Source organism: Aythya ferina (assembly GCF_964211825.1).
Source record: "Aythya ferina genome assembly, chromosome: 3".
NCBI lineage: Eukaryota > Metazoa > Chordata > Aves > Anseriformes > Anatidae > Aythya > Aythya ferina.
The window spans coordinates 80850594-80876767 of record NC_140298.1 but is presented as its reverse complement, the minus strand read 5'-3'; the positions used below and the strand labels follow the sequence as shown (position 1 = coordinate 80876767).

General features: G+C 35.6%; 1 protein-coding gene across 11 annotated transcripts in view; it reads right to left on the bottom strand.

The window, feature by feature from the left end:
* LAMA2 (laminin subunit alpha 2) overlaps positions 1-26174 on the bottom strand; it is a 376777-nt gene that overhangs the window by 15534 nt on the left and 335069 nt on the right. For 6 of the 11 annotated variants that reach the window (XM_084516216.1, XM_084516218.1, XM_084516219.1 and 3 more), the window contains 11 exons: positions 24319-24478; positions 19762-19886; positions 17303-17465; positions 16158-16302; positions 14150-14288; positions 12505-12516; positions 9964-10084; positions 7268-7486; positions 5760-5908; positions 1880-2056; positions 863-1079 (listed from right to left, as the gene is read on the bottom strand). In XM_084516216.1, coding sequence (XP_084372342.1) covers positions 863-1079; positions 1880-2056; positions 5760-5908; positions 7268-7486; positions 9964-10084; positions 12505-12516; positions 14150-14288; positions 16158-16302; positions 17303-17465; positions 19762-19886; positions 24319-24478 — 1627 coding nt within the window. The remainder of the gene's footprint in view (positions 1-862; positions 1080-1879; positions 2057-5759; positions 5909-7267; positions 7487-9963; positions 10085-12504; positions 12517-14149; positions 14289-16157; positions 16303-17302; positions 17466-19761; positions 19887-24318; positions 24479-26174) is intronic. The other 5 variants (XM_084516212.1, XM_084516217.1, XM_084516210.1 and 2 more) reach the window with 1 other exon arrangement.

Here is a 26174-nt window from a genome sequence, read left to right as displayed (position 1 = left end):
AATTATGGTTCTGTAAATAAGCTCCTAACCATGAAATGCGCGTCCTTTCATGCTATTTGGAAATCTCATCCATACTGAAAGTATCCATAAAGTGATGGCTTGTATACAGATGTAACAAAATGCAGAGGATTTTTCTCCGAAGAGTATACTCCTGTGGATATATTATCCAGTTTAATATTTAGATATCCAAGCTTATATCTTTTCTGGGCAGTAACATGCTGCATCAACTTGTAAAACTGCTACATGTGCGACAGAAGTTCCTTCTTAAATGTCATTGTATATGATTGCTTGCTGCTGTCTAGCATTTTCAGATTTCTGGCAATTACCATTGAGCTCAGTTCAGCACTGACTGGGGTTCTGGTTATTAAGTTTCCTGACAAAATTTATGAAATAGCAATAGAGGAATTGTCATATCAAACACCTCTGGTCTACCTGTTTCTTTATCCTGTCACTGACTTAGCTGTTAGCATGTACTTCAAAGAACAGCACAAGAAATATTGTAATGATGTGGATTTCCTACAGGAAAATTTCCTTTCTAACCCTGACCAGGTATTGGTAGGCTTACACCCTTAAGTATGAGGGTTTAGGGATAAGCATGCAAGCCAAAGGGAATTCTACTGCTACATCATTCTTTAAAATAATGTTGTGATAATCCAAGCAAGTGCAATCAACCAGTTTTCCATTATCCACAGGTTTTACTGGCCTGCAACAAAGCGTTCTCTTTACAATATCATGCTGAATTGTTGCTACTTTTGTGAAAAAAAAAAAAAGAATACTTCATTATTCTTGATGGCTAGTTTTTAATTTTTGCCTTGTAAGAGAAACTTTCAAGCTTTCCCTTAGTGAAGTGATCTGTACTTACAAGTGCTGAAGCTAGAGATGGTGTTGGAGGGGGTGGGGAGGCTTTATCAGGAAGCGTTCCTGGTTTTTCTTTCTCCCCATCTGGCTCAGGTTGGATAAGGACTGTTGAGTGGATTGGTTTATCTTCATCCTCAGATGGCCTAGCCTCTGGTTCTAGAGATGGACATTGGCCAATATCTGCATTTTCAAAAGACACTTGTTGAGCAAAGTCCAAGGGCCTGAGAACACACAAAGAAATCAAGGTTTGTCATTAGTTTTTCTGCTTCTTTACCACTCATTTTTTACAAAACAGCTATGTAGTTTCACTTCACAGGACACAACAGCCAGGATTTATCCCATCTGTTTTAGGTACTGAAGTGAGACACTTAAATTAGAAGTGATAGTCACAGTTGGCTTTCCTTCCTACAATCAGTGCACCCTCATTGGCAAGCTTTGCTTGTCTAGGTAGGCTAAATCACATTGTGGAGCTGTCCTTCTCTCTCTGCTGTACATTGATGGAGTGTGGGGTGATGAAATCTTAATTTAAGTTCTTGAAAGAAATGTGAAAGAAAGATTTATGTGAAGATTTTCTATAGTGATTTTACTTTATTCATTGTACCTTTTATTTCTATTTAAATGTTCCTTCCAAATTACTGTGGAAGGCACTTCCCACAAAGCAAATTAATTTCCACAGTGGTTCTCAGAATTTGGTTAATCTTGGAGATCAGTGTTACTTAAAATAGTACGCCATAAATACCTATCACTGAGGAAAGCCTTACTACAGTGTTTCTGATGATTTCTCTGGTCTATTTAATGGTTAAATAAACAGATGTTGTCTTGTCTGCAAAACACCTAATTAATTGCATGTCCTATGGAGTGCATGTTGCAGACAAGAAAGCAAGGTCATATTAAGAAAACAGAATATGTTTTAGGGCTTGCTGTTATTATGATTCATTGCAAAAATGAAGTTTCTTTTGATAGCCAAGGTAGTTAACCAGACCTTTTTAATCAGACATTTATTGTCACTTGTGAGACTTACGTGGCATTGATGACGAGATTCCATATGCAGCCCTCAAATGCTGGTATGTTTCTGAGAGGTGCAATCTGAAACTGAGAAGAAATGCCCCCCACAAAGAGCTTCCTAACAGAGATGGGCTGGTCTGTTGGCAGTCTCTGAGTCTGACCTTTGTCTTCATCTACTTGAACAGTAAACATCCTGTGAAAAACATTTAAAAGCAAAAAAATAGATGTTTTACTCCAGCTATTGCTTGTATTAAAATCACCATTTTGCAGGCCCCATTTACTCCTGTGCCAGCTATAACACTGAGTGTTATGTAATTATGTAATATTATGTAATTAGCTGCTCACATTAAATGAATGTTAACCCCTGGAAGGTTTTCAGCTACTGCTGAGCTTTCTTGGTGGTTCTGTAACAGATCTCAGCAAAATTGTGCTGTGGAGAGGCAATAATATCGGTCTTTGGTTGAACAGGAAGAAGTGGTTTGTAGTGTAGCACTGACATGGTGGGAGCCAAGTCTGCTGTACTCCATTATAAATATAGTCCTCAGCAGGATAGGAACAGCATGGGGTCGCATTTTTTTTGGCTCCATATTTCCTAGTTTGTACCAGTTATCTTCTTGCAGGTGGACAGGCAATCAATGCTGTGGACTGCTCTGACTGCAGGAATCAACTGCAGATACTGTACACTTTTTAAAAGATCTAGTGATGTGTTTTTGTTTTGTTTTGTTTTTTCCTGGTGGAGATGGCAGAGCAGAAGAATTGTTCTTACACTCTGATGGATGTGCTATAATTCAGTCTCATGGGTAACACATATGTTACAAGTTAAAAGGTTAAAAGATACAAAGTTCTCCCATAGAAGACACTGTTAAGGGCCTACCACAGAAGCACAGCCACACTGGCTGATCAAGCCAATCCAAGAACTCAATAAAAGAGCAAACATGAAAGGTATAAATATGGTGATGGCAAATATTGCTCTAGTAAAGGCCAGAATCAAATGTGAGAGCAAAGCTGAGTGCTCTTTCCTAACAAAGCTACTGAGATGCAAATGTTGCAGGTTTGCACATTTACAAGGAAACCTTGTAAAAGGGACATAAAGTGAAAAAAATACTTTCCCAAGCCATACGATGTGTATACTAGGAAAGCAGTGTTAGCGTAAGGTCTGTGGAACCAAGGGACAATAGATAATTTTGATGGCTAACATACAAAATGAGGTATAGCAATGAGATAAAAACAAAACAAAACAAAACCCTGCTGCCTTTGAAATAACTTGAAATTGAAGGATGAAACAGAAAATCTTTAACTTTTGAGCAAATCCAGCTCAAGGTGAGCTGAGTCGCAAAGGATGGATGAGACCTTCGTATTTTTGAAGGTGAATGTAGAACGCTACTGGGCATAATTTCTTTATCTTGTTTGACTGTATTTAATAGAGTTTAGTCAGGAGATAAGACCAGAAAGAAAATGCATCTGTGTCTATAAACTTTGATATGATCTATCAAGGGTAGTTTTAATTTCAAATATGTTACAGTTGTGTTAAAGAGAAAATAAATACCAGGACCTACGTATTCAAGCACCTTTGACTAAAATTAGATATCTAAATCCAGGTTGTATATCTATGAGTAAGTAGCTTGATTTTTCAGAAGTACTGTGTATCCCTAAGTCGTAGCAAAAAAAAATCAGTTTTTGGTAGATAACCTCACTTTTTTTTTTGTACTGCAAAATGATACTGAACTCTTATATTTTCCCTTACAAAATACAAACCTTAGACAGAAACCAAGTATTGAAAATGTTCATTGAAAAGGGGCCTATTTTCATACATGAAATGCTTTTTTTTTTTTTTTTTGACAAGTCCTAGACAGAACTGAATAGGCATTTAAGCACCTAAATTAAATAACTGAAATACTGCATGCAAATTTTCCAATTTCCTGATAAATATGGATACATTCATTTGATCTAGAATGCTGTAGAGTAAGACAGTGGTTCAATTTTTAGAGGGTTGCAGGAAGTGGGTATTATCCTGTCTTTGAGGAGAATCTCTAGGATTTCCCCTAGATCCCTCAGCAGTGGAAACCGAAAGAGAGAGATTTCTCTGGGGTCAGTTCAGAGCAAAAGACTAATTTACGTTCTGTGAAGTGTCCCAAAGAAGATACTTCTCTTCGCTGCCTTCAGAGCAAGCGTAGGAAAATTAGCCTGTCAAGACTCGAGTTATTCTTTGTGCTGTTATCCACTGCTACTGATTGTCAACTTCTTTGTCAGCACTCATACATTTCATCTCGTCTTTAGCCATTACCATAGTAAACATTTTGGCACCAAGCAGAACCATACAATGATGTGCATTAGTCCTCAAACAGTATCCTATAATTACTGTGGAAGAGAAAGCAAATAGTTTATAATTATATGGACAATTAGCAGTCTGAAGAGTTTTCAGATGACATCCCTCATATTTAATCAAATAAAGCTTGAGTTCATGATGAGCAGAGAAAGGGGTTAGTCTTAATTTATATCTTTTCCCTTCAATTGAAGTTACAGAAACTGCAAAGTTCAGACAATTTGTTTTGTAACAGAGCTACTTTGAAGAAATGGGGGGTGCATCTAACAAGCATCATCAGTGGATGGCATTGTACAGCCATTGTGTCTTGTACTTTCATGGGTCAAGCTACTGTACTTGCTATAGCACTGATGAAAAGAACTTCTTTTGTTCTTTAGAGCTTATTGTAATTAATGGATAATTGTTTTCTGTCACAGCAGCCTATAATGTTTTGTGTAATGCAGTCATCCACTTCCAAAATAATTCTTTCTCCCAAAGAATTTGCAGTTTTACCTCTAACTAGACATCAAAGCGAGGGAGAAAGACTTTGTGAAGGCATTATTTACAAGATTTTTTTTTAAATGATACAAAATCAATTGAGACAAAATTCTATTGACAAAGGACAAAGCAAAGCAAAGCAGGTTATAGAGAACACAGGAGGGCATCTGGGGAATAGAACAGACAGGAGTTGTTGGACAAGGAGGCTTCAGTGTGATGGGGCATAAAGAGTAAAGCCTAGTATTCAGCATGCTTGGATAAGCCTGTTCAATTAATCTACCACATTTTGTAACATGCTGGATGTCACATCTTCTTCCTAGTTTCTTTTTAACAAAGCAAGACAGAACAGCATTGTACATAGTGCACTAATCCACTGAATGTTTATACAATACATGCCCACAAACCCTGCTTGGAACAAGGGTGAGTTCAGGCCATAAATAATACTGACTACTACAGTAGTGCTGTTTCTAATCACTTCCTCAATGATGAAGGGGTAATGAGCATTTCTTATGATAGCTGAGAAAGAGTAAAGGAAACTAAGTGAAATGCAGTTATAACAACATGATCTTAGAAGGTGTGCAATGGCTTTCCAGCTATAAGAAAGACTGTTGATTACTTGGGACTGTGCACCTTCACTGTTTTACCATTTTATCCGGGCAACATTGTACATCCACTATCACATGGCATCTCAAAACAGTTACAGGCTGCTGAGCTGTTGCTGTTATATTTTTTTTTTTTTGAAAACGGCCCTTTTCTACACATTTCCAAAGAGTGATTTACTACACCACAGCAGCATTTCTGATGTACAGATTAGATTAATCAAATTTATTTGCCAAGCATCAGAAGGTTAAAAATACCAATTCAGACAAATGCAGGTCTTTGGAGAAACAGGCTGGTAACCTATGAAAGCACATATACATTGCTGTGCAGAATAGTAAGCACTGGCAGGAACTGACATCTGAAAATTTTTGGATAAGGAGGCACATTCTTTGCCTCAGTGGAAGCATTTGAGTGGATTGCTAATGACACTGGTGCATTCATTTTGTTGAATTGTACTGTACTGCATGTTCTGTAGCACCTCCAAATTATTTGTTACCCTTTAGCTCTTTCTATCCTCACAGAGTGTGCTCTTCCATCATGAAACTCTCCAGCTTCTGGTTTGATGGTGATTCTGTGTGGATCCCGTGTTCCAGTGGAGATATGTACTTCCAGTCGACCTCTGTTCAGGAACACTGCATAGTACGCCTGCAACATATACATTGTTACATGAAGGTAAGGTACATTTGGAAAGAAAAAATTTCACTTATTTTTACATTAGTATATATGTTGTATTTTCTTACACTGGCTTTTATATTGTTCACTGATAGTGTAGTTGAAGTTCTGCTGCTTTTGCCACATTCAGGCTCAATAGTATTTTTATAATGAAGAATAAAGTGAAATAAATTGAATAAGGTGAAATAAAGTCATGCTGGAAACACTCAACAAAAAATTTGACTGTGCATACCTATTTGCAGGGAAGCAAAGAGACTTCTAACCTAAAATTCTTCTGATTTTTGCTGTTCCTGGTCTTAAACCTATCAAACCCTGAATAGCTTTGGTCTCAGTGTGAGTTCTGCATTTGGAGGGCTGGCAAATTATGCTTGTAGTTACTCTAGCAACCAATATCATGTTGTAGCAGATACCAAGATCTAACCTACAGTTACTATAGCAATGAGTGTTATACTCACTCATGTGACCCGAAGAGCTACGTAATGACAAAGGTGCCCCTACCCTGAAGTCAATGCAATGTGGGCGAGCCATTATAATGCATTGTTCCTGGAGTGTGTTGCTTCAGGTCACCAAGGGCTTTGTCCCAAAACAGGTGTGAAGGAGAACAACAAAATATCATTTCCAAAAAGAAAGCATCAAATATATATTTTTTTTGCTTATCTTTGTTGTAGTATGTCTACCTATTAAGTTTTTAATTATTCAAGACTCGAATAATTGCTAACTCTGAAGGTATTTTCTCTGAATAAATTGTCTCTATCCTCTTCTTCAGAAAGGGAGAGGAAGAGAGGTTGGAGCACTCTTAAATCATAAATCCCACAACTCCCACAAATCCCATTGCTCTTAGTTGGTTTTTTTTTTTTTTTTTTTTTTTTCCCATTGTCTCAAGGAAAACTGAGTGGCCCTCATTTGAGCCTATGTGAACAGGAATGAGGTGTTTCCAGGCACAAAGAGTGCAGAAGTAGTCCTCAGAATGAGGACTAACATTCTCAAATATTTAAGTTTGATTAAAAAAAAAAAAAAAAAAAAAAAAGGAGCAACTTGAAACATCTATATCATAGAAAAACAATACATTGTTTAGCAGCAAGCAATGGATGTTCAAATATGATTCCTTAAGAGAAAACAGTTGCTTCAATAACATAATAAACACACACACACACACAATTCTGAGCCCTTATTATGTTTTCTATCAGATAAAGGATAATATTAGAATAAGTTATCCCCAGTCACTGAATTTTAACTTAAGAATAAACATGACAGTGCCTTGGAAAAAAACTGAGTGGAAAATAAAATTGGTAAAGTCATGGGTTTCCTTATCTTTTGCTAGGTTTTTCATACCTGTCCAGTCTGTCTGCGCTTTCTCCTCAGAGGGGGAGCTTTCCTCCCTGTGTACCTGCGTTTTCTCCTTGGGGGGACAACTGTGCCACTAGTACCAAACAAGATGATCCCAGACTCATTCTTTGTGCTGAAGGAGAGATTGATTTCTATGCCCAAGTCAAAGGAGACAGGCTGCAGTTCCACAAAGCCAGGTTTGGGGAAGCTAACTGTATAAATGTTCTGCAGAAAGGAGATGACAGGAAAGTGCATGAGTAGGATTAAAAGTAGAGTATGAACACACAAAAAGCTTTATTAATTAAGATAATAAACTATGTAAATATAACTAGCATGAGAGATGGAAAGTAATAATGAACATTATTTTTAGAAAATAAAATAAAAATCATTATTTTAAATAACAAATAATTATGTAAAATAATATTTTATATAAAATTAAATATAAAATATTTTATGTAAAATTATATAAAATTATATAAAATAATATTTTATACAAATGATAAACATTATTTGTATAAAATTATTATAAATTTACTTTTCAAAGTGTGCAAACATGAGTTTACCTGTTTATATCTGGTGCATTAGGATATTTCTGGAATTCTTGGTTACAGGAATACAAAGTTCCAGTCCAATTTCAGAATATACTCCCCTATTAAAACTATCTGCTCAGAGTGTTTTTTTTTTTTTTTATATGAATGTTTTTCATCAAGTTACTACAGTGAGACTTTGCTTTTAAATCAGTACAACTGTTAGCGACACAAACTAGATTCTATTATTTTTCAAACTTGCCTAGAAAATACTTTCTATTAATGAGTCATTACTGCCTCATTATTATTGCTTCACTAAGCCCCATTGCTTTCTTGATGACTCAGGATCACAAATGAAGCACTCCTTGCTCATGGCCCAACTCTTTGGACATTTGTAGCTATAGGCACAGTTTAAAGAGTAGATTATTTCATCAAAACAAAAATTTGTGCATATTCATGAAGAATTTGTGTAATTTCTGCCAGTTCTTGCACTCTTCCATCAGAAGAAGACCGCTCTATAGAAAAAATGATTTTTCTAAAATAACCAACCATTTTGTTCAGTACAGTAAAACTTTTTTCAGATACAGAGATAAGAGACTATGACAGATACAATCATTGTTGATGTTTAACTTTCTCTGAAATCCCAGGGCATTTGCATAGCTTATTATATCCAGCCTTTTTTTTTTTTTTTTTAATGCTTTTACTTCACTTATTTTTAATTATCCTACATATCTTGTTTTAATTAGAACATTTCATTCACCAAGAAAATTTTTAATCCAATTAGATTTCAAACTCAGAAACCTCAAGAGTAAAAAAAAAAATAAATCCCAAAAAACAAAGTTCTTTCTAAGATTCACAGCAACAGAAGAAAATGAATATGACAATCCTCTCCCATTCAGGAAAGAATCTACAATCAATGGAATTAAATACAAACTTCTATTTTTTTTTTTTTTCTGAACTCAAATTACTAAGATTTAAAAGAATTTGAACAATCTGGTTTAGCTTTATCACAAACCTAAGAGATTAAAAATGGCCATCTCATGACATATCCATCTAGTCTACACCTTATCTGGGAGTCCTATTATTGTGTTCTTTTTTTTTTTTTTTCTGATGAAGGTATAAGTGATGAATACAGCAAAAGTGGTCACTTGTCTTTAGTTTGTCCTGGCCAAGTTCCAGTTACTGTTCAAAGGAAATTAGCAGTGTTTTGGAGAAAATAATTGGAGATCATCAAGTAAATAGCAAATAATTTAGATTTACTGTACTGTTATCTGATATGCAGCTCGAGAACACATATATACTTGCAAAATTATCTTAAACAGCATATGTTTCCAGGGAAGTAATAAAAAGTATTAATCAGGAGACAGTTGTCACCTGATTTTTTTTTTTTTTTTTTTTTACATAAGACTCTTTGTTTCCATAGAAAATTACTATATTCTTTCCAAAATGTTGAATCAGGATTCTACTTTTATATGAACCAGAAGTCTGTTAATTAGAAGCAGCAACAGATGAAAATAATTGGACTTGAGCAGTATTCAAAGTTAAAATAATAACACCAACATTGTACATTCTGAATGACCAGTAAGAAATGTCCCTACAACTTCAATGGTATCTTGCAGCAATAAGTGTTCTACCCTATTGTAGAACACTACAATACAATACACTACAATATAACACTACCCTACCCTAAATGTGACTTTGTTTCAGTTACCCTGAGGCTCTCCATGGCTTTCAAAGTCATTCATTCTGTAGAGAGTTATTTTGTAAGAAGCATCTTCTAAAAACACCTTTAAATCCTTGAATTTTATGTGCATCATTTTGTTAAAGGTTTTTGCAATATTGTCAGTGCTTAATTTAATCCTTGTTAATGTCAATAACTCCTATTTCAGTCAGTTGAAAAAAAGCTATACTCCTGATAAACACTGTAGAAAATCCTATTTTTTTGAGCTAGTTATATCACAACTGTCTAGGGATACTGTCCAAGAAGTCAGGATCTGGAAAACTGATCTACTTTCTGATCAGACTAATTAATCTTTCTTTCTCTTAAATAGTTCTGATGTTCAGGTTAGATCTCTGTATTTTTTCTGAATACACATTATACATTAAAAACGTTCTGCCATAAACCAGAAAACATTTATGACCTTTAAGACCAAAATATATTAAAGTCAGACTAACCTCAAGTGTGCATCCTTTAGTTAAACCAACAAAATCAGGACTACTCAAAATATTATATGGTGTCCTTGAAATTTCAATCTCTTTGAGGCAACCTGTATATTTCTTTAAGTTCACTTCAGGCCTAAAAAAATTCAAAAGTACAATTTAGTTTCAAAACCAGACTTTAGCAAGTGCACAGGCAGCTAAATGCAAACACATGCACTTTGAGATGCACAGATGCTTGATTTTTATTTTTAAATGCATACATAAACACAAATGAATACATCTTGCCTTCTGCCACCCATCAGTACATAATGCACTTGTCACCCAACAAAGATGTAAGAGGAGATTCATCTCCTTTTGGCAATAGACCTCTTTTCTGTATTTTTTTTTTTTTTTTTTTTGGTAAAGGAGTGTTGTCGCTTTTGGTGACAATGAGCTATGAAATAAGTATTTGTTCTTTTTGTTCTTTAAGCAAAGAAGAAAGTTGCAAGCTGGAAAATCATAACAATAAGGAAAAACCTTGACTGGAAGACAGATGTTTCATTCATCTTTATGCATGCTAGATCTTAATGAAAAAGGAACTTTTGCAGCATATAAATACTTATGAAGTATTTGCCAAAGATTGAAAAATAAAAAATCACTTGATAGTGATTTTGGGAATCCTTTATGGTCACATGGACTAACATTTGATTTCTTTATATTTTATATTTCCAGTATATTTCCTGATGAAAAACAGCTGCATGTTTATTTTAAACATAGTAATACACTTGACTTTCTCAGGCAGTTAAAGTAAACAAAACACATGAATTTGTTATAGAGCCCAACTACCCATTCAAGACGTGAAATACTACAGCAGAATTGCAAAGTACCAGGTTTTGACTTATCAACTGGAAGCCTGAAGAAATGAGAAACCCCCTGAAAGTTACACTAAAGATACTTGAATGTAAAAATATAATTTGCATATTCCAGGCCTGGCAACACCAGAGATAGACCATAATTGCTGGCAAAATCTGAACCAGGTTTGCAAGAAGAAAAGCCTTATAAAGGCAATTCAGAAAAAAATGTTGCTATTCATACCATGGAAACTAAATCTCAAAAGAAAAGCACTAGTTAATTCACTCACAATATTACAGTCACCCATGAGTGTTGGCAGTTTAATAAAATACCCGAATAATGTGAGCAGCTCAAAGAAAGAAAAATGAATTTGGAAAATATATAAGGAGTTAAAAACATGGGGGAAAAAAACAAAAACAAACAAACAAAAACACACCAAAAACCCACCACTCAACTCAAGGAAAGAAAAGCTTTTTAAGATTGCTAATTACAAAATAAAACCATTTTGCTTAGATACTGTTTAGCTGCATATTTTGGTACCGAAAGCCATTCTTTGCATTATAGCCATCCTAGCAAGCGCAATGTATTCTCTGGTAAATTTGCATCCTGTATGTAACTTAAAGTAACCATCTCATCTGGCTTACTAAAATAAACCTTATTCTGTTTTATTTACAATCATGTAGTTGCGATTATCTTTCATTTTTGATTTTCCTATCTCTTCCCCAGCTCTTTTAGAGACTCATTTACCAGCAGCAGAACTCTTTTGCCATGTCCCTGTCAACAGTGCCCATACACTCCTGTCATTGTCATCCATAACCCCTTCAAATTCCTGTGCCCTCTTGTCCTTTCCAATTACAGACTGCCCTCGTGCTCTCTGGTTAGAGGCAGTTGCTGCTATCTTACAGTTCCTAACTGTAAACATTTAACACTTGCTTGATGTTTTCTTAATGAACTTTCCAAGTTCATTCAGATCTTAGAAACTTTTTTTTTTTTTTTTTTTTCTTTTCCAAAATAGGATCAATTTCAAGTGAACATGAGAAAAGAGTGGAGCATGGGAAGAAATAATCTAGTTGTCTTTAAAAGAGTCGGTCTCTTGGATCATGGTGGGGAAGTTACATTTTTCTAATTCAACCTGTGAATTAAGTTGCAAAACAGAGTCAAGTTCAGTAGTTCATATCAGAAATCTCGAAGCAAAATACGAAGCAAATAGCTGCAAACTGAAAACACCGTAACAAAATAAATGACATCCCCAGCCTTCCCCCAGTTCTTAAACTCGGAAGTAGTAAATTTCACGGAAGTCTGCACCTATCTTTCATACCCATCTAAGGAATTAATTCACAGCCTTAGAGTGCATTGCTCCTTGCTTGACCCTGGACTACGCTGCTCTTACAGACTAGAGATCTTAACCAAACTTGGAAATACAGCTTGTTGTAGCTTTGCTTGCGATGCATTCCAGTGTAATAAACAAACACAGCTGAATTAAGCAGCTGTGTGAGGAAAATAAAAGTTGATTGTGTAGGTGTGGGCACAGCATGTAACATGACAGCGTTAAGCACTTGGAAGCAGCTTTGCTTGTTGCAGCAGGAGCAACTCACTGAATTAACAGCCTTAGCATAACAGCTGGTATAAATACTACCCACACGCTGCTTCTGCATTGCCGCTTGTGCTTTCAAGCTGCACTTACTAGACACATGCAAGTCATGCAAGTAATCTGATTATTTTTACCTTGCTTTCATACTAGGATGAGAGAGAAAGAAAAAGAAAATCAAAATTACATTAATTATAGCAAATGATACTTATTAACAAGGTTCAAAATGTTTCACTGTGAAGCAGATATACAAACAACACACAATGGATGGTGAGTTTCTATACACACTACTAGGCTACCATAATTAATCGGATTACTCGGTAAACAGATACTTTAAAATGTAGTACATCAGAAAGCTTTTAAAATTTGTTGCTGTACTTGGTCGTGAGTAAAAAGCAAATCACGTAAGAGAATTTTGCAGAACTGACACAACCTGGTAATTACAAAATCAGGGACCTCAGCATCTATTGTTTGCAGTAGCTCAGCTTTGCTTTAATCCCCTTTTCACTATTTTTGACTCTAATTTACCTTGAGATTCATCTTGCACCAATGATTATAGGCAAAAACGGTTGCCAGAGGTCCAAGTAGCTGCTGTACACTGGTTTTCTGAGCGACCACAAAGGATTTGTTGAAATATAATTGCTCTAGATATTTCATAATATGCTGGTGTGATTTCACTATTACACAACATAGTGCTAAATTTCAAGAGTAAAATAGCTTAGATCTTTTTATTGCTGGATGATTTGACACCAGAGGTCAGTTATTAACCTAATAAATTAACAAATGTGTCCATTCCTTTAGTTACTGAACAGCCTGTGGACTAATCACACCAGTTCCTTGCACACAAGACAACTTTAAGACTGTCATTATGCCATGTAGCTAAAGCTGACATAGATTAATGGGCTTGTTTCTGTGTTGCTCATCTGTCCATTGTAGTACAGAATTCTCTTGTTCTTGTCATTGCAAAACTGCTGAATATTCAATTAAGCCTTAATTAAGCTTTTTGGTCTATTTAAAACCATATAATACACACACTAAATTAAAGAGTCTGTTATCCAGTTACTGTATTATATTAAAATTTAAGTTTATCAATAATCATATGCAATGCTTTAAAAATATATATCAGGAACTTTAATGAAGTAAGAAATTCATGGTCAGGTTTCTGAAGTGAAAAAGTTTACATATTTCATTCTACTTATATATATCAAGGGGAATTCAATTTGTCTAGGAATTTACATCTACAAATAATTTTAAGTGATTTCTAAACACAGTATTTTTTGATGTGTTAAAACTACAGTGACCCAGGTTATGAAGACATGCATGTACATTTAACAGTAATCCCACAAGGAGTAATTTGTAGTTCAGTTTTTCTACTCATGCATGTTCTACTCATGCATCACAAGTAAAACACTTGTGATTAATTTTGTGGAGGTACGGAGGTGTTTCTGTATGATTAGACCCATAAATTCTATTCATCATTTAAGAAAATAGACTTAAAAAGAGAAAGCCAGCTATGTCATGGCTCTGAACACCATCAGAAAGCTGTACAGCACCATTTACAGTGTACAGTTTACATCATATTTGAACATCACATGAACTGTGACCAACGCTGAAATGTACAAGTGAAGTTTTGGTCTGGTGTGGTAATGTAGAGTACATTTTGAATCCACCATTCACTTACTGCAAATGAGTTCAATAAGTGGATACAGACAATAGGATTATACTTTATTTACCTTCATTTACCTTCCTTTCCCCCCCAAAAAATGGGTTGGGCCACGTTACCTTAGGTTTCTAAGGGTTGGCAATCCACCAAAATATATTTTCTCATGTCCTTTTAAGTTGAGCCCAGAGTGGCTGCCTGTAGAAGTTGTTGCTATATTCTCTTCTTCATTGGTGTCTATGTCCACAATTGATATGTTAGCTGGAAGAGATTGGAGATTAGTTTCAAAAATCAGACACAAACAATGACGTCAATGTAAGAAACCAAAGAGAAAATATTTGGAAGATTCCCAGATGAAGGGAGAGGCAAGAAGGTTTTTTGTTTGTTTGTTTGTTTGTTTCAGTTAAAACACTGGGTTTTGAAATTGTCAGTAATGGACAAGGGGAGACCCACACTTTTCTGAAAAGATATAGCAATTCTGTATGCTTTTATATATTCTCCAAACCAGTTTCAATTTGATATGTTCTCTGTGTCAATGTAATTTGGAGCTAACATTTCAGGACAAACTCAAGACAGAAGAGATCATTTTACATTTAATTTGTGATTTCAGTCCAAAGGTTGACACTTGAGTATTTTTTTTGTTTGTTTGTTTGTTTGTTTTTTGAGTAAAAGTTAGTTAAAGATTATCATGATGTGCCTAAGAGATTGACAATCAGTCACTCTAAACAATTTTCAGCCCAAAGTATTCAATTGCTGTCATGTCTAATCTCAGTCTGGATTCACTGATGAACTATATAAAAACATCCTATTTAAATACTTGTTCATCTATGTTTTCAATGTATGGATTAATACAGAATTTAAGATTCACTGAGAGAGACATGACATGCTGAAAAGTGCTGTGTAGTCCCCAAGGAAGAAGGGAACGTTATTCCTCAGAGATGCAAAAAAAGAGCTCTTTCCTTTATTCTTTGCTCCTTTCTGTCCCTATTCTTTGCCAACTTTGCCCCTCCTTCCTTCCTAGCTTCCTTCCTTGCTTCCTTCTTTTTTTTTTTCTTTTTTTTTCTTTTTTTTTTTTCCCAGACAATTAAATGCACAAAATTACTTCTAATATACAAGTGAGTCCTTTGTAGAAGCAGCTGACTAAATAAACATCCTTTAAAGAGAGAAGGAATGTAAAAAACCTGAAACTATTTGTTTTTCAGGAGTGAAAGAGAATTGACTGGAGGATAGACTTCTTTGCTGTGCCTTACTGTAAATAGACTAAGAATAATTTTCTATACCTGTATCTTCTATACAAACACATAATATGTTTGAATGGTATGAATGAATTACAATTATGTGACATTGTATTTTATTTTTATTGTATTAATATGTTTTGAGTTAAGTATGGGCCAAGATAATTGAATATAAATAAGGTGCAGCAAATCTAGAGGTGAGAACTTAGAGTTGTTCTGACTAGTTGCCCAGCTCTCAAGTCCACTTCATCTAAATGACAAGAGTGAGTCTGTATTTGAGATGTGAAGGTCAGGTGGAGAGCTGGCACTGAAGAGGTCAGAGGAGGAAAAGCATATTTAAGGGGCTCTTGGTGATTCAGAAGATTCAGAAGGCACGGAGACTTTAGCACATAAAGATAGTGTGCCACAGAAGTCTGTTCGAAATAGCTGCTGTGCTCATCTGCTGAGATACTGTACTATCAGTATTTAATGCATTGCTTTTAAAAGAGTTTTGGGATATGCTGAGTATGAAAGGACTGTACAGCAAAAAAGCTATTGCTATCCTAACAAAAATCATGCAGGTTTGTTTTATTATTTTGAACAACATCAGGGAACTGATGGAAAAGCTTCTTTATTTCCCCACTTTGGAGCTTTTTAGAATGCAATTTACACAGCTGTAAAGCAGAATTATGCATGAAAAATAAGCTACCTGTTTCAAAAGAATATCATAAGAGGCCTGTTTGACACTGTAATCACTCAGATGCAGCCTGACATACCTGTAATCTAAGTAAAAGTTGCTAAACCACTAGAATTTCATAATTTCGCAGATTTTGCACATTGTTTTTCCCATAATTAGATGATTCTGTATGAGATAGGTAACTGGGAAGCTCATGGTGTTAACAACACAGGAACTCACCTTGCTTCTGAATTCTTGACAGGGTGAAAGATTTCCATCTGCCATCATTATGATTTTGGTTGCTGATAACAGAAGCTGTACCTGAACCCAGATCATAGCTGACTTTTATACGCCCATCACTGAGTTCTACACTCATGAAATCCTTCTGTTAATGAAAGGGATTAGATATGTAAATTATGATTCTTGTTCATTTTGGTAAGAGGCATATAACATTAAATAAACACTTTCTTTTCTGAGTGACAACAGAAGACTTTTTGCAAGTTTTTTAAAAAATCCACTTAAGTGTTTACCGCCTAGGACTGAAGTGTATGAAAGTCTGCTGTTAGTTCTATTTTCCCCTGAGGACTGCTGTTCATAACTACTGGCCCATATGAAAAGAATAAGGAAAGGAGGATAAGAAAAGGACACTGTTCCCAGTCAGGCTTACAAATCAGTCTAGATCAGAGATACTGAAACTGAGTTACTCCCAATTCACATGAGAATCCAGCTGGATGTTTTTATAACTTCTCCTATTATCCACACACATTTGATAATGCATATGAATTAAAATCCTGAGTTATCCTGAGAAACATTATAACTAATGTTTCTAGTCTCTCTTTTAGCAGTAAAAGGAACAGTTTGTAAATCTCATTAAAAACGTCATCACCATCACATCCTGTTTGTTGCACCATCCAGTTCCCCTTTAATACCACTCACATTAGAAGCAAACTTTTTCCACAGATTAGTAGGACTTCCATCTAAGAGTTCTCTCTTTCCATATTCTCCTTCTCCCTGCTTCCTCTTATGATATTTTAAACTATAAAAGTATATATATAATCGGCAATGTCTGTACAGGTTAACATTTGGGATAAATGTGTTAATCATTAATAATTCCAGAAAATCTGGAATCTAACAACTGGATGTGCTCATAAGTCTGTTAACCCTAGGCAGCCAGCTTGCACACGGTAACATTGTCTGTCGTCATTTGGATATCAAACAGCATCATACCAGGACAGTGCTAGATTCAATTTCTATGTTTTCATATGATGAATATGATATGCTGAAGCCATTGTAAAGATGATATGATATGAATATGATATGATGAAGACATTGTAAAGATGGCATGAAATCTGTAAGGAGTGTGGAGGTTAATTGGTTGTTATTACCAAGTCCTCAGTAGCAAGATACATCATCAGGGCATTGGACGAGAAGGTCCTGAATTTGAACATGACTGTGGAAATATTAGGGTTCCAGCGAATTGGGCGGCTCACCACTGCATAGCTGTCACCATCAAACTGGACTGTCCCTTCACCATCTGCCACCTGTGGGCTGAAAAGGGGCAATTTCAACCAGTTTCCTTTTCCATGTGAGGTTAAAAGAGAAAAAAAACAAAAAACAGTGTGGAGGAGAGAGGGGGAGGGAAGTGGGAAGGAGCAGGGGGGCAAGAAGATGTCTTTGGGAGTCTTCCTGAACTTGGTTTGATTTTACATCAAAACCACATTCTGATAAGTGGGGCTGTAAGGTCAGCTCAGCTCACTAACTGTACAACAAGAAAGCACTTTTGGGCCTGTTGTACATCTCTTGTGTTCTATAACAAGTCATTTTGCAATTCTCAGTATAAATAAGCATTTATGTCTTGGTTTTGCTACTGCTACTGTCTTTACAACTTCTGGAGGCCCCAGAGTGAAAACCCTGGAAATTGTGATTCTTTGTTTACACACAGGCTACAAACACCGCAAGAGGTCCCTCCACAGATTTTTGGCATTCCTGCCATTAAAGAGCAGAAAAATTGAGGCTCTGAGATTGTTTAATGTATTTTTTTTTTAATGATGGACTTATCTTGTCCATCTCTGTCACACAGATCAGACAGCTGCAAGACAGTAATCTTTCAGTTAATCAGAAACATAATTATAGTTGAACACAGGATCTACATGTGGAATACTGGCTATGGGCATGTTTTGCATTTAACTTAACACACATACAATGATGTTGAACGTAGCTCTCTTGCCCTACATAGCTACATTTAACAGTAAGTTTTTGCAAATAGATTTTGCTGGAGAACTGGACTCTTTCTGATACCGGAACTGGAACTTTCTGATACTGGTTAAGGCAAAAGGGAGCTTTTAATACAGTTTTTCACGAATTTAAAGCCTAGTATTCTTTATATCAATCTTCCTCCCACTCACCCAGCTCCAAGCTAGTAGATCTACATTATCACTAATGAATGAGGAAATTAAATTTCTCTAGGGATCCTGCTTTCTCTAGGGAACCTGCTTTGGCAGAGGGGTTGGACCTGATGATCTCTTAAGGTCCCTTCCAACCCCTACAATTCTGTGATTCTGTGGAATTTAGGCAGAGATCCACATGAAGTTCAGGTATCTCCACGACTTCTTTGGAACTGAAATGCATATATCCATCATCACGATCCTTAAGTTTTGACCTAAGCATCAAGAGCCTAACTAGGCTGCTTGTTTGAAAACTAGTCTAGTCTTAACCTCTCTGACCGAGTCTACAGCTATTTTACTTAACACAGCATGAGCGCTATATGATATACTGACACTGCCAAACTCACTAAAAACCAAGAGTTGATGCTTCCATGCAATTGGTTACTATGAAAGCTATAAACCAGGATGTGAGAGATGCATAATCACTCTTTACACAACAATTCCCAGAACTATGCCACAGGATAGGGTGGTGCCTCTGGATGGGGTTCCTCACCAGTGTGGCTTCTGACGATGAGATATGGCACAAAAACATGTTTGAGATTAGCTCAGTGGAAAATGGGAAGGGTCACAACTCTTCAAGGACAAGGTCACACCAGAAAGGAAGTAACTTATTTTGTTGCAAAAATTCCTGAAAAGAGTTCTGAACCTGTCTATATATGTGACTCCTGGTCCTGTCCAGATGGGTCATTTACCTACCTTACCTGGAACCACAGGCCACTGACAGGACAGGATATCAGTTTCTCTTTTGAGAAAAGAAACAGCTTTGCCCTTTGGTGTCTCTACTCACTCACAATGGTGGCTGTGAATGCCACTCTGAGGAGTCTGACCCTGCCCCGTGCTGCATGATGTGCACGCACACACCCTACTGCTGCAAAATCCTATCCATGTGCCAGACTCTGTCCCACTGTAGATCTCACACTCTCTCATGTTTTGACTAATCCTGGCCACCAATTACAGAATCACAGAATCACAGAATTTTCTAGGTTGGAAGAGACCTCAAGGTCATCGAGTCCAACCTCCAACCTAACGCTAACAGCCCTCCACTAAACCATATCCCTAAGCTCTACATCTAAACGTCTTTTGAAGACTTCCAAGGATGGTGACTCCACCACTTCCCTGGGCAGCCTGTTCCAGTGGAGTCTTTGCATCACAGCACTGTTACACCATCTGAATTCTGTAAAGACACTGACCACATTACAAACCAAATCCATTGCTTTACCGCTTGATATAATTGCGATCTAACTTTTCATTTCCTACAACTCTCAGCTTAGTGTACAACTCATAGCTGTCCATTGGAACTTGATGGCTGCTGCAGAATTTCCTGCTGCTTACAACAGACTGTAGCATCCCCACAGACAGGTTCACAAAGGAGCATAAGAAGCAGTCAGTGCATTACCTACCTGACAGCACACCCTTTGCAGTCTCCCTCAATATCCCTGAAATTCCACAGTCCTATGGGTTTGCTGTCTAGAAAGGTCTCACCCATGCAGCCAGTGAAAGTGGTGACTCTAACAGCATCTGACTTCTGTAACAGAAAACACAAACATCTTTAGAACTCAATGAAATAACTAGTATGAAAGTCACAAATATCAGAAGATGTTTCTTATTATTTTAAATATTATGAGAAATATTTGATCTATTTAATCCTATGGAACAATTGAACAGTTAAAAAAATGAGGTAAATTTTGTTTCAGTCAGAATGGAAAAGTCCATTTATTTGAGACCCAGGGGAAGGCCTATGCAGAATGATTCCTGGAGAATGAGAAGCTGCCCTAGGTTCTACCTCACCATCTGCCTTCTGGCCTTTTGGAAAGCTGTCTGCTTGCAGTAGTCCCACAGTAGAATCTTTTTGAGGTCTATCTGTGTTTTTGTTTAAGACATCAAGTAAAGAGCTATGAGGAATCTTGACCACAGTACAATTAGCAAAATGTTCCTATTGTACTTCTCAAAAGCCTTGAAATTCAGCAGACCATACAAGCTAACAGACTGAATGTGGACTCAGCTGACTACTCCTGTAAAGGTCATGCTGAATTTTGGATGCTGAAAAATTGCAGCTGGCAATGAGATTAAAACTTTTAACACATCAAAACTCATCAAGCTTGGGTCACACACATGGGGGGTAATGCTCGTTTAGTATGGTACTACATGGTACATACCATAGTACCATCGTATGGTACTATGGTACTACATGGCAGTACACAGAGTACTCACCTAATAAAGATCTTTCTAAAAATACCTGGTTTCATTTAAATTTCACTTCATCAATATGAACTGATTGAAAATCTATATATTTAGCTATTTGAGATAGACAAGCACCTGCTGTTTTCCACATGGTGATTACAAATATTAAGATCTTGCAAGAGAATATGAAGAAGTGCAACTTGAAAATATTCAAGCAAAAGTATGACTCAAAAGACTTAATGTGCTGTTGATATTTCCCAGGGTAATTGAGAAGGTTTTAATTAGTAACAAGTATGAACTTAATGTCACTTCTGAGAAAATCATGACATCTATGCATCATAGTCTTCTACTACTCAAGTCAAATGAAAGATGTTTTTTAAAAACTGTTTTTTTTTTTAAACTGAAAAACTGAAAAGAACTGCATTCTTTCTGAATACATTGCAAAAAAATTTGCAAAAAGGGATTTAGCTGAAACTCCAAGGACAAATCTAATGCCTATCTGATCATGTAGCCCAAAGCCCAATAATATGAAAAGATTTAAAAGATATCAGTGACCTTGACAGATGTCCAAAACATTCAAAGTTTTAGAAAAGATTCTTAGTTTAACACTTCATTTTGTGAACTTGACAAATCTACCATACGATAACAAGCATTCAAAACAAAAAAAAAAGTTATATATTTTTATTATTATTTTTTTTTATTATTCATTTGGCATCTGATTTTCTGCAGCATCCATAGTTTCTGTTCTGGTTCAGTACTGTACCTCACTCTTGATCCTAGAACTGTCTTACATGCTGAAGTGTGCTCAGTATCCACCTGTGCCTCACTGTATCTAACTAAAGCAAGAAAGAAAAGCATTCAGTAAAGGATTCAGATATTACTACTACATTACTATGTCCCAAGCTCTTGTGTTTAACAAGGTTCATCAAGAGCCTTTGAACCCTTTTCCCTCTAGAGATTATTTGCCATTTTTATATTTCTAACTTTTTCTTAAATACAGCTTCATGAAGCTTCATCATTAAGTAATTCTTGTTGACTGAGTGCTATTCAAATAATGTTAGTATTTAAATAATAAGTAAAACTCCAAATAAATACTAATAATATTAGATAATAAAACTGAAATATTAGGCATCATATATAACATTAAATATTTTGAAACCCAACCTAAATTAAGTAAGATGACCTTTGTTAGGGGGTTTGATATTTTGTTGGAGTGGTAGGTGCCAGCTTTGGGGCCTGGTTACTCGAATAATAGATACGATCACTCTTTTTTTACACCTTTGCTGCACTTTTTCTACCGTGAGGCTGCAAATACTAAGAGCGCTTTATGTAACAATAAAATATTTATAAAACTTAAACGTAGAGATGACTTCAAGTAAAACATACTTTTTTATTAGCCTAATGTGACAGCTTTGCTTCGGAAGTTTGGACTAGGCACAAGACTACTTTATGCCATGAAACAGAACAGCAGTTGCTGTATTACTGAAATATTTCTGATTCTCTTGATTCTTAAAGGAAACATAAGATTTTTTTTCCAAGTAGAATTCCTGTCAAATCTCTGGAATTTTGATGTTCTAGACCTGTGCATATATAAATCGTGTTATTATACTTCAGTACTTGCCCCACTTGTGCTCTGTTAACTCACAAGTGAAATTTAAAATAGAATTCAATTAAGACTTGAGTTTGGGTTGGCATTTGAGTTTGAAGTTTCATGACTCCTCCAGTGGATCACCCAAAGATAACAGGCCAAAAAACACTCAACCACTTATTTTCTACAGTCTCAACTGATTCAAAGAAATTTAAATAATTTATTAACCAAAGTCTCAAGTGGTTTTCTAAATGTGGAACAATGAAATTATTTTTTTCAATCATAATTCTGGCAGTTATGATTGTTACCTGATTTATCCAGTCTATCTTCATGAGCTATCAATCAGTCTCTGAGAGTTGGGTAGGCATAAACATCCCCATAGACTCTATGGACTTGTGTGCATTTGAGTCTTTGGTCATTATAGCTATATAAAACACTGCAAGCAATGAACAGTCCCAATTCTGCTCAGTGGAGTGTTTATTCCACTGAGTTATTATGGCAAGTAATAAATGAGACATAATGCCAATGTAATTAAATTTGTTACTGGTGAAAACAGCAGTAGAAACTATCACTTATTGAACATAAAAAAAAATAATAACCAAGAATGTAAGAAAGCTGAGAAGAATTATTAGGTGTGGGAGATAAACCACCTCTTCCTGCTTTATTTCTATTGCCTTTGAGAAAGCAGATCAGAGGTACAGAGTACAGAGAACCAATGAGGCCATTCTCATTTGTAAGGGTCGCTGATCTCTGCAGTACAGAGCTGCTTTTAGCAACTGATGATTCAGTAATTTGTAGAAATATGTTTCAAGGGTTCTTGTTTATGGCTCACAGAAGAAAGCAAACACCTTTAGTTGTAGATAGAAAGCTGGAAGGTGGAGAGCAAACCAGGCTGCGCTGAGAACATAGGAAAAGATGACAAAGTTTGCTCTCTCATACATAATGAGCTATGAATTTGTGCAAGTTTGAAAATGACTGTGCTCCAAAATGTATGGCTATGTTTTAAGATAAAGCTGACTACAAGACACTGATTTCAAGTAAGTAGAATCTACATTTTCTATTTATCTTGTATCCTCTTATTTTCTCTGTCTTGAAAAGTGGTATATGCAGCCAAATAGTTCGGTGTTTCCCCTCTGAATGGGAACATCTATATACACAGACCAGAACAATCTAGAAAGCTGAAATTTCTAAAATATAGAAAGTTGAACCATAAAATATTGTGCTACTTCAATTTTCAAGGCCACGTAAAAACTTTAGTTCAAAAAAAGTTCCTTTAGTTCACCGATTGGGAATGTTTTAACGTTTTTTTTTTTTTTTTTTTCCTTTTTTTATTATTTTTTTTATTTCTTTTTATTCTGTTATTTTTGATAATGTTAAGATGTTCAACATTAAAAAAAATATATCAAAATAGTGATTAGGAACAAACTAGTTTTGTAAAGAATTTCACTGGAACATATATATTAATTGCTACTTATTGGAGAACATTTTTACCAAAAGATTTTCATTCTTTTTATTTGGCATAAATCTTATATTCATTCCCATTAAGTTAAGCAATGTGCAAGCAGTCACCAGAAAAATAAATGGGCAAAAGAAAGAGAAAATAGATCAGGGATCAGATGCAGGTAGCAGTTTAAAAGAAAGGTTGCACAGCAGAAAACCAGGAATAAAAATTAAGAAAATAAAGCAAAACACATGAAGTAGACATGAAGTAGACTGCAAAGGAGGAAGCAATACTGCAGGTACATGAAAAAAAATACTGAATGCAAAGGAATATATATTGTTACATGCATTGTTAGGAGACCAGGAATGTATGGAAACAGAAATTACTTCCTGTCACTATGGACTATGTCCTGTTGGAACAGCAATGCAAAGGCAAAGCATCCAGCTACCCAGCGGGAATTAGTTGTTTGGGCTAAACAACTAATGGACCACTGCAGCCAGCCACCAGGCTTCTGATCAGAAGTTACAGGATAGGCAGAGAAACTTCAGGTTTTTACAACTACATCTCTAGGCAAATCCTAATAATCTTTCAAGAGCACATGTGCTACTAAAGCACTTCCTACAATGACTCCAACACACTATTTTTACCATTTTTACTGTAAGAAATAATGAAAAGCGTCCACATAAATAATCATTTAATACACCAGTGCTGTATTTTACCTTTATTTTTCCATTCTATAAACATTACCTTTATTTTTCCAGTTAAGCCTCCAACAAACAGCATAGCATTAGCATCTACATCCAGAATGGTATATCCAGGTGGAGAGACAGCACTGAATGTGGCAGGCACAATGCTGGCTTTGGGACCATCTAGGGCTCGCACTGATATAGTACCATTTTTCCCAGTCCTGGACATTTGAACAAAATAAATAAGGCACACAGAGTCAATAGTTATATCAAATACAGTAACGAGTCTGTTTTGGATGGCATCTTTGAATACAAGTCAGTAATACACGTCTCTATATGTTTAATCGTGATATAAGTGAATAGACTCTTTTGTCTTTGTAAGGTAAAAACAGCTTTTTATATATTTATTTTTTCTTCACTTCTATCCCCCTTATGCAAAAAATTCAATATACAGATGAAATGGAACTTTCATTAACTAAAACAAGAAACCATTTTTTTTCTCCAATGTTGTGATGAAATTAGACTTCAGTAATTGTTTCTTGACGTAACAAATGAGGTAGGCAAGGATCCAAATTAAATTTTTGAATTTTGTAAGATTTATTAGGTTATTAGGTTATTTTTGCAATAAAATGAATGATCAAGTGACAAAGTACTTCAGTTTGCTTCACTGTGATGCACAGATTTTGTACTTTCTACAGTGGAGCTCTCTGCTTCTCAAACAGGCACAAACAGGCACAGTGGTTGGTATTGTTCTCTACAAACCACATCAAATACTGATGATAACAGTAACAATAAAGTAACAATAAATTGTTAATAGTACCTGCAGCAGTTCTTTTTCTACTCATTAGGTCGTTATGTTAATATAGTGCCTGGCATGGAAAGAATTGGCTGCTGGAGTTTTACAACAAAAGGAACAGAATGTGGAGAGAGATGATTCAGGTATATTGAAAGGTATTTGAAAGACTTTGAATAATTTTGAATCCCTTGCAGTTAACTTCCATAATATTTTACTATCTTTTAGGTACGGATAGTAGCTTTTACTCTGAAGTAAACTATTAGGCATTTATGGCCACGCCACAAATTATTGGTTCCTCTCAGACAGTTGGAGCACAACCAACTCACATAATTTCTTATCAGGCCATCATATGATTATAGAAATAAGCGAGTCAAATCCTATCATGTGCAGATGAAGTACCTAGTATGTTCATTAATGTGGTGGAGCAGTGGCTGGGAGATGAGGTAGGCAGAGGGAGACCATGTACTGTGAATTTATGGATGGAAACTTTGGAAATGGCTGCTTTATCTCATTTTTAATAGGATGTCAGATTTCACATGACCATTGCCAAGTTAATCTGGAAATTCCTAACACAGATGCCTTATCTTGCAACTCCAAACAGCACTGAAAGATTCATCATTACAGAGAACTTTTAAGACATATATGCTTGATAATTAGTATAGAAATACATGTACACTTTTAAATAAAGCTTATTTTATTTTTCCATATCAGTTTACAGTGAGTGTATACCTGTGAAGAGTGACTATACTTTTTTTTTTTTAGGTGACCTGCTGTATTTTGTTGGCTACTTATTTATACTCTAAAAATTAAACACTACCTGTTGTCAAGCTAAAACAAACAAACAAACAAAACACAACAAAAAACACGACAGATTTTTTTTCATAAAACAGATATCTATGAGTTTGCCTATATTTTGTTTCCAAGGAAAGAAAGAAAAGTGATTAAATAAAGCTGATAAAATTCACCAAAAAAAAACCCATATGTAGTTTTTCTAGACTAAAAAGTTGCACACCTGCCCTCTAAAGATAGTAAGTCACAGCTAGAAAGTAAAACATACATCCAAACAAACAAAAAAATCTTTTGTTTTCTAAACTCCCAAACTTTGCTTCATGTAAAGATGA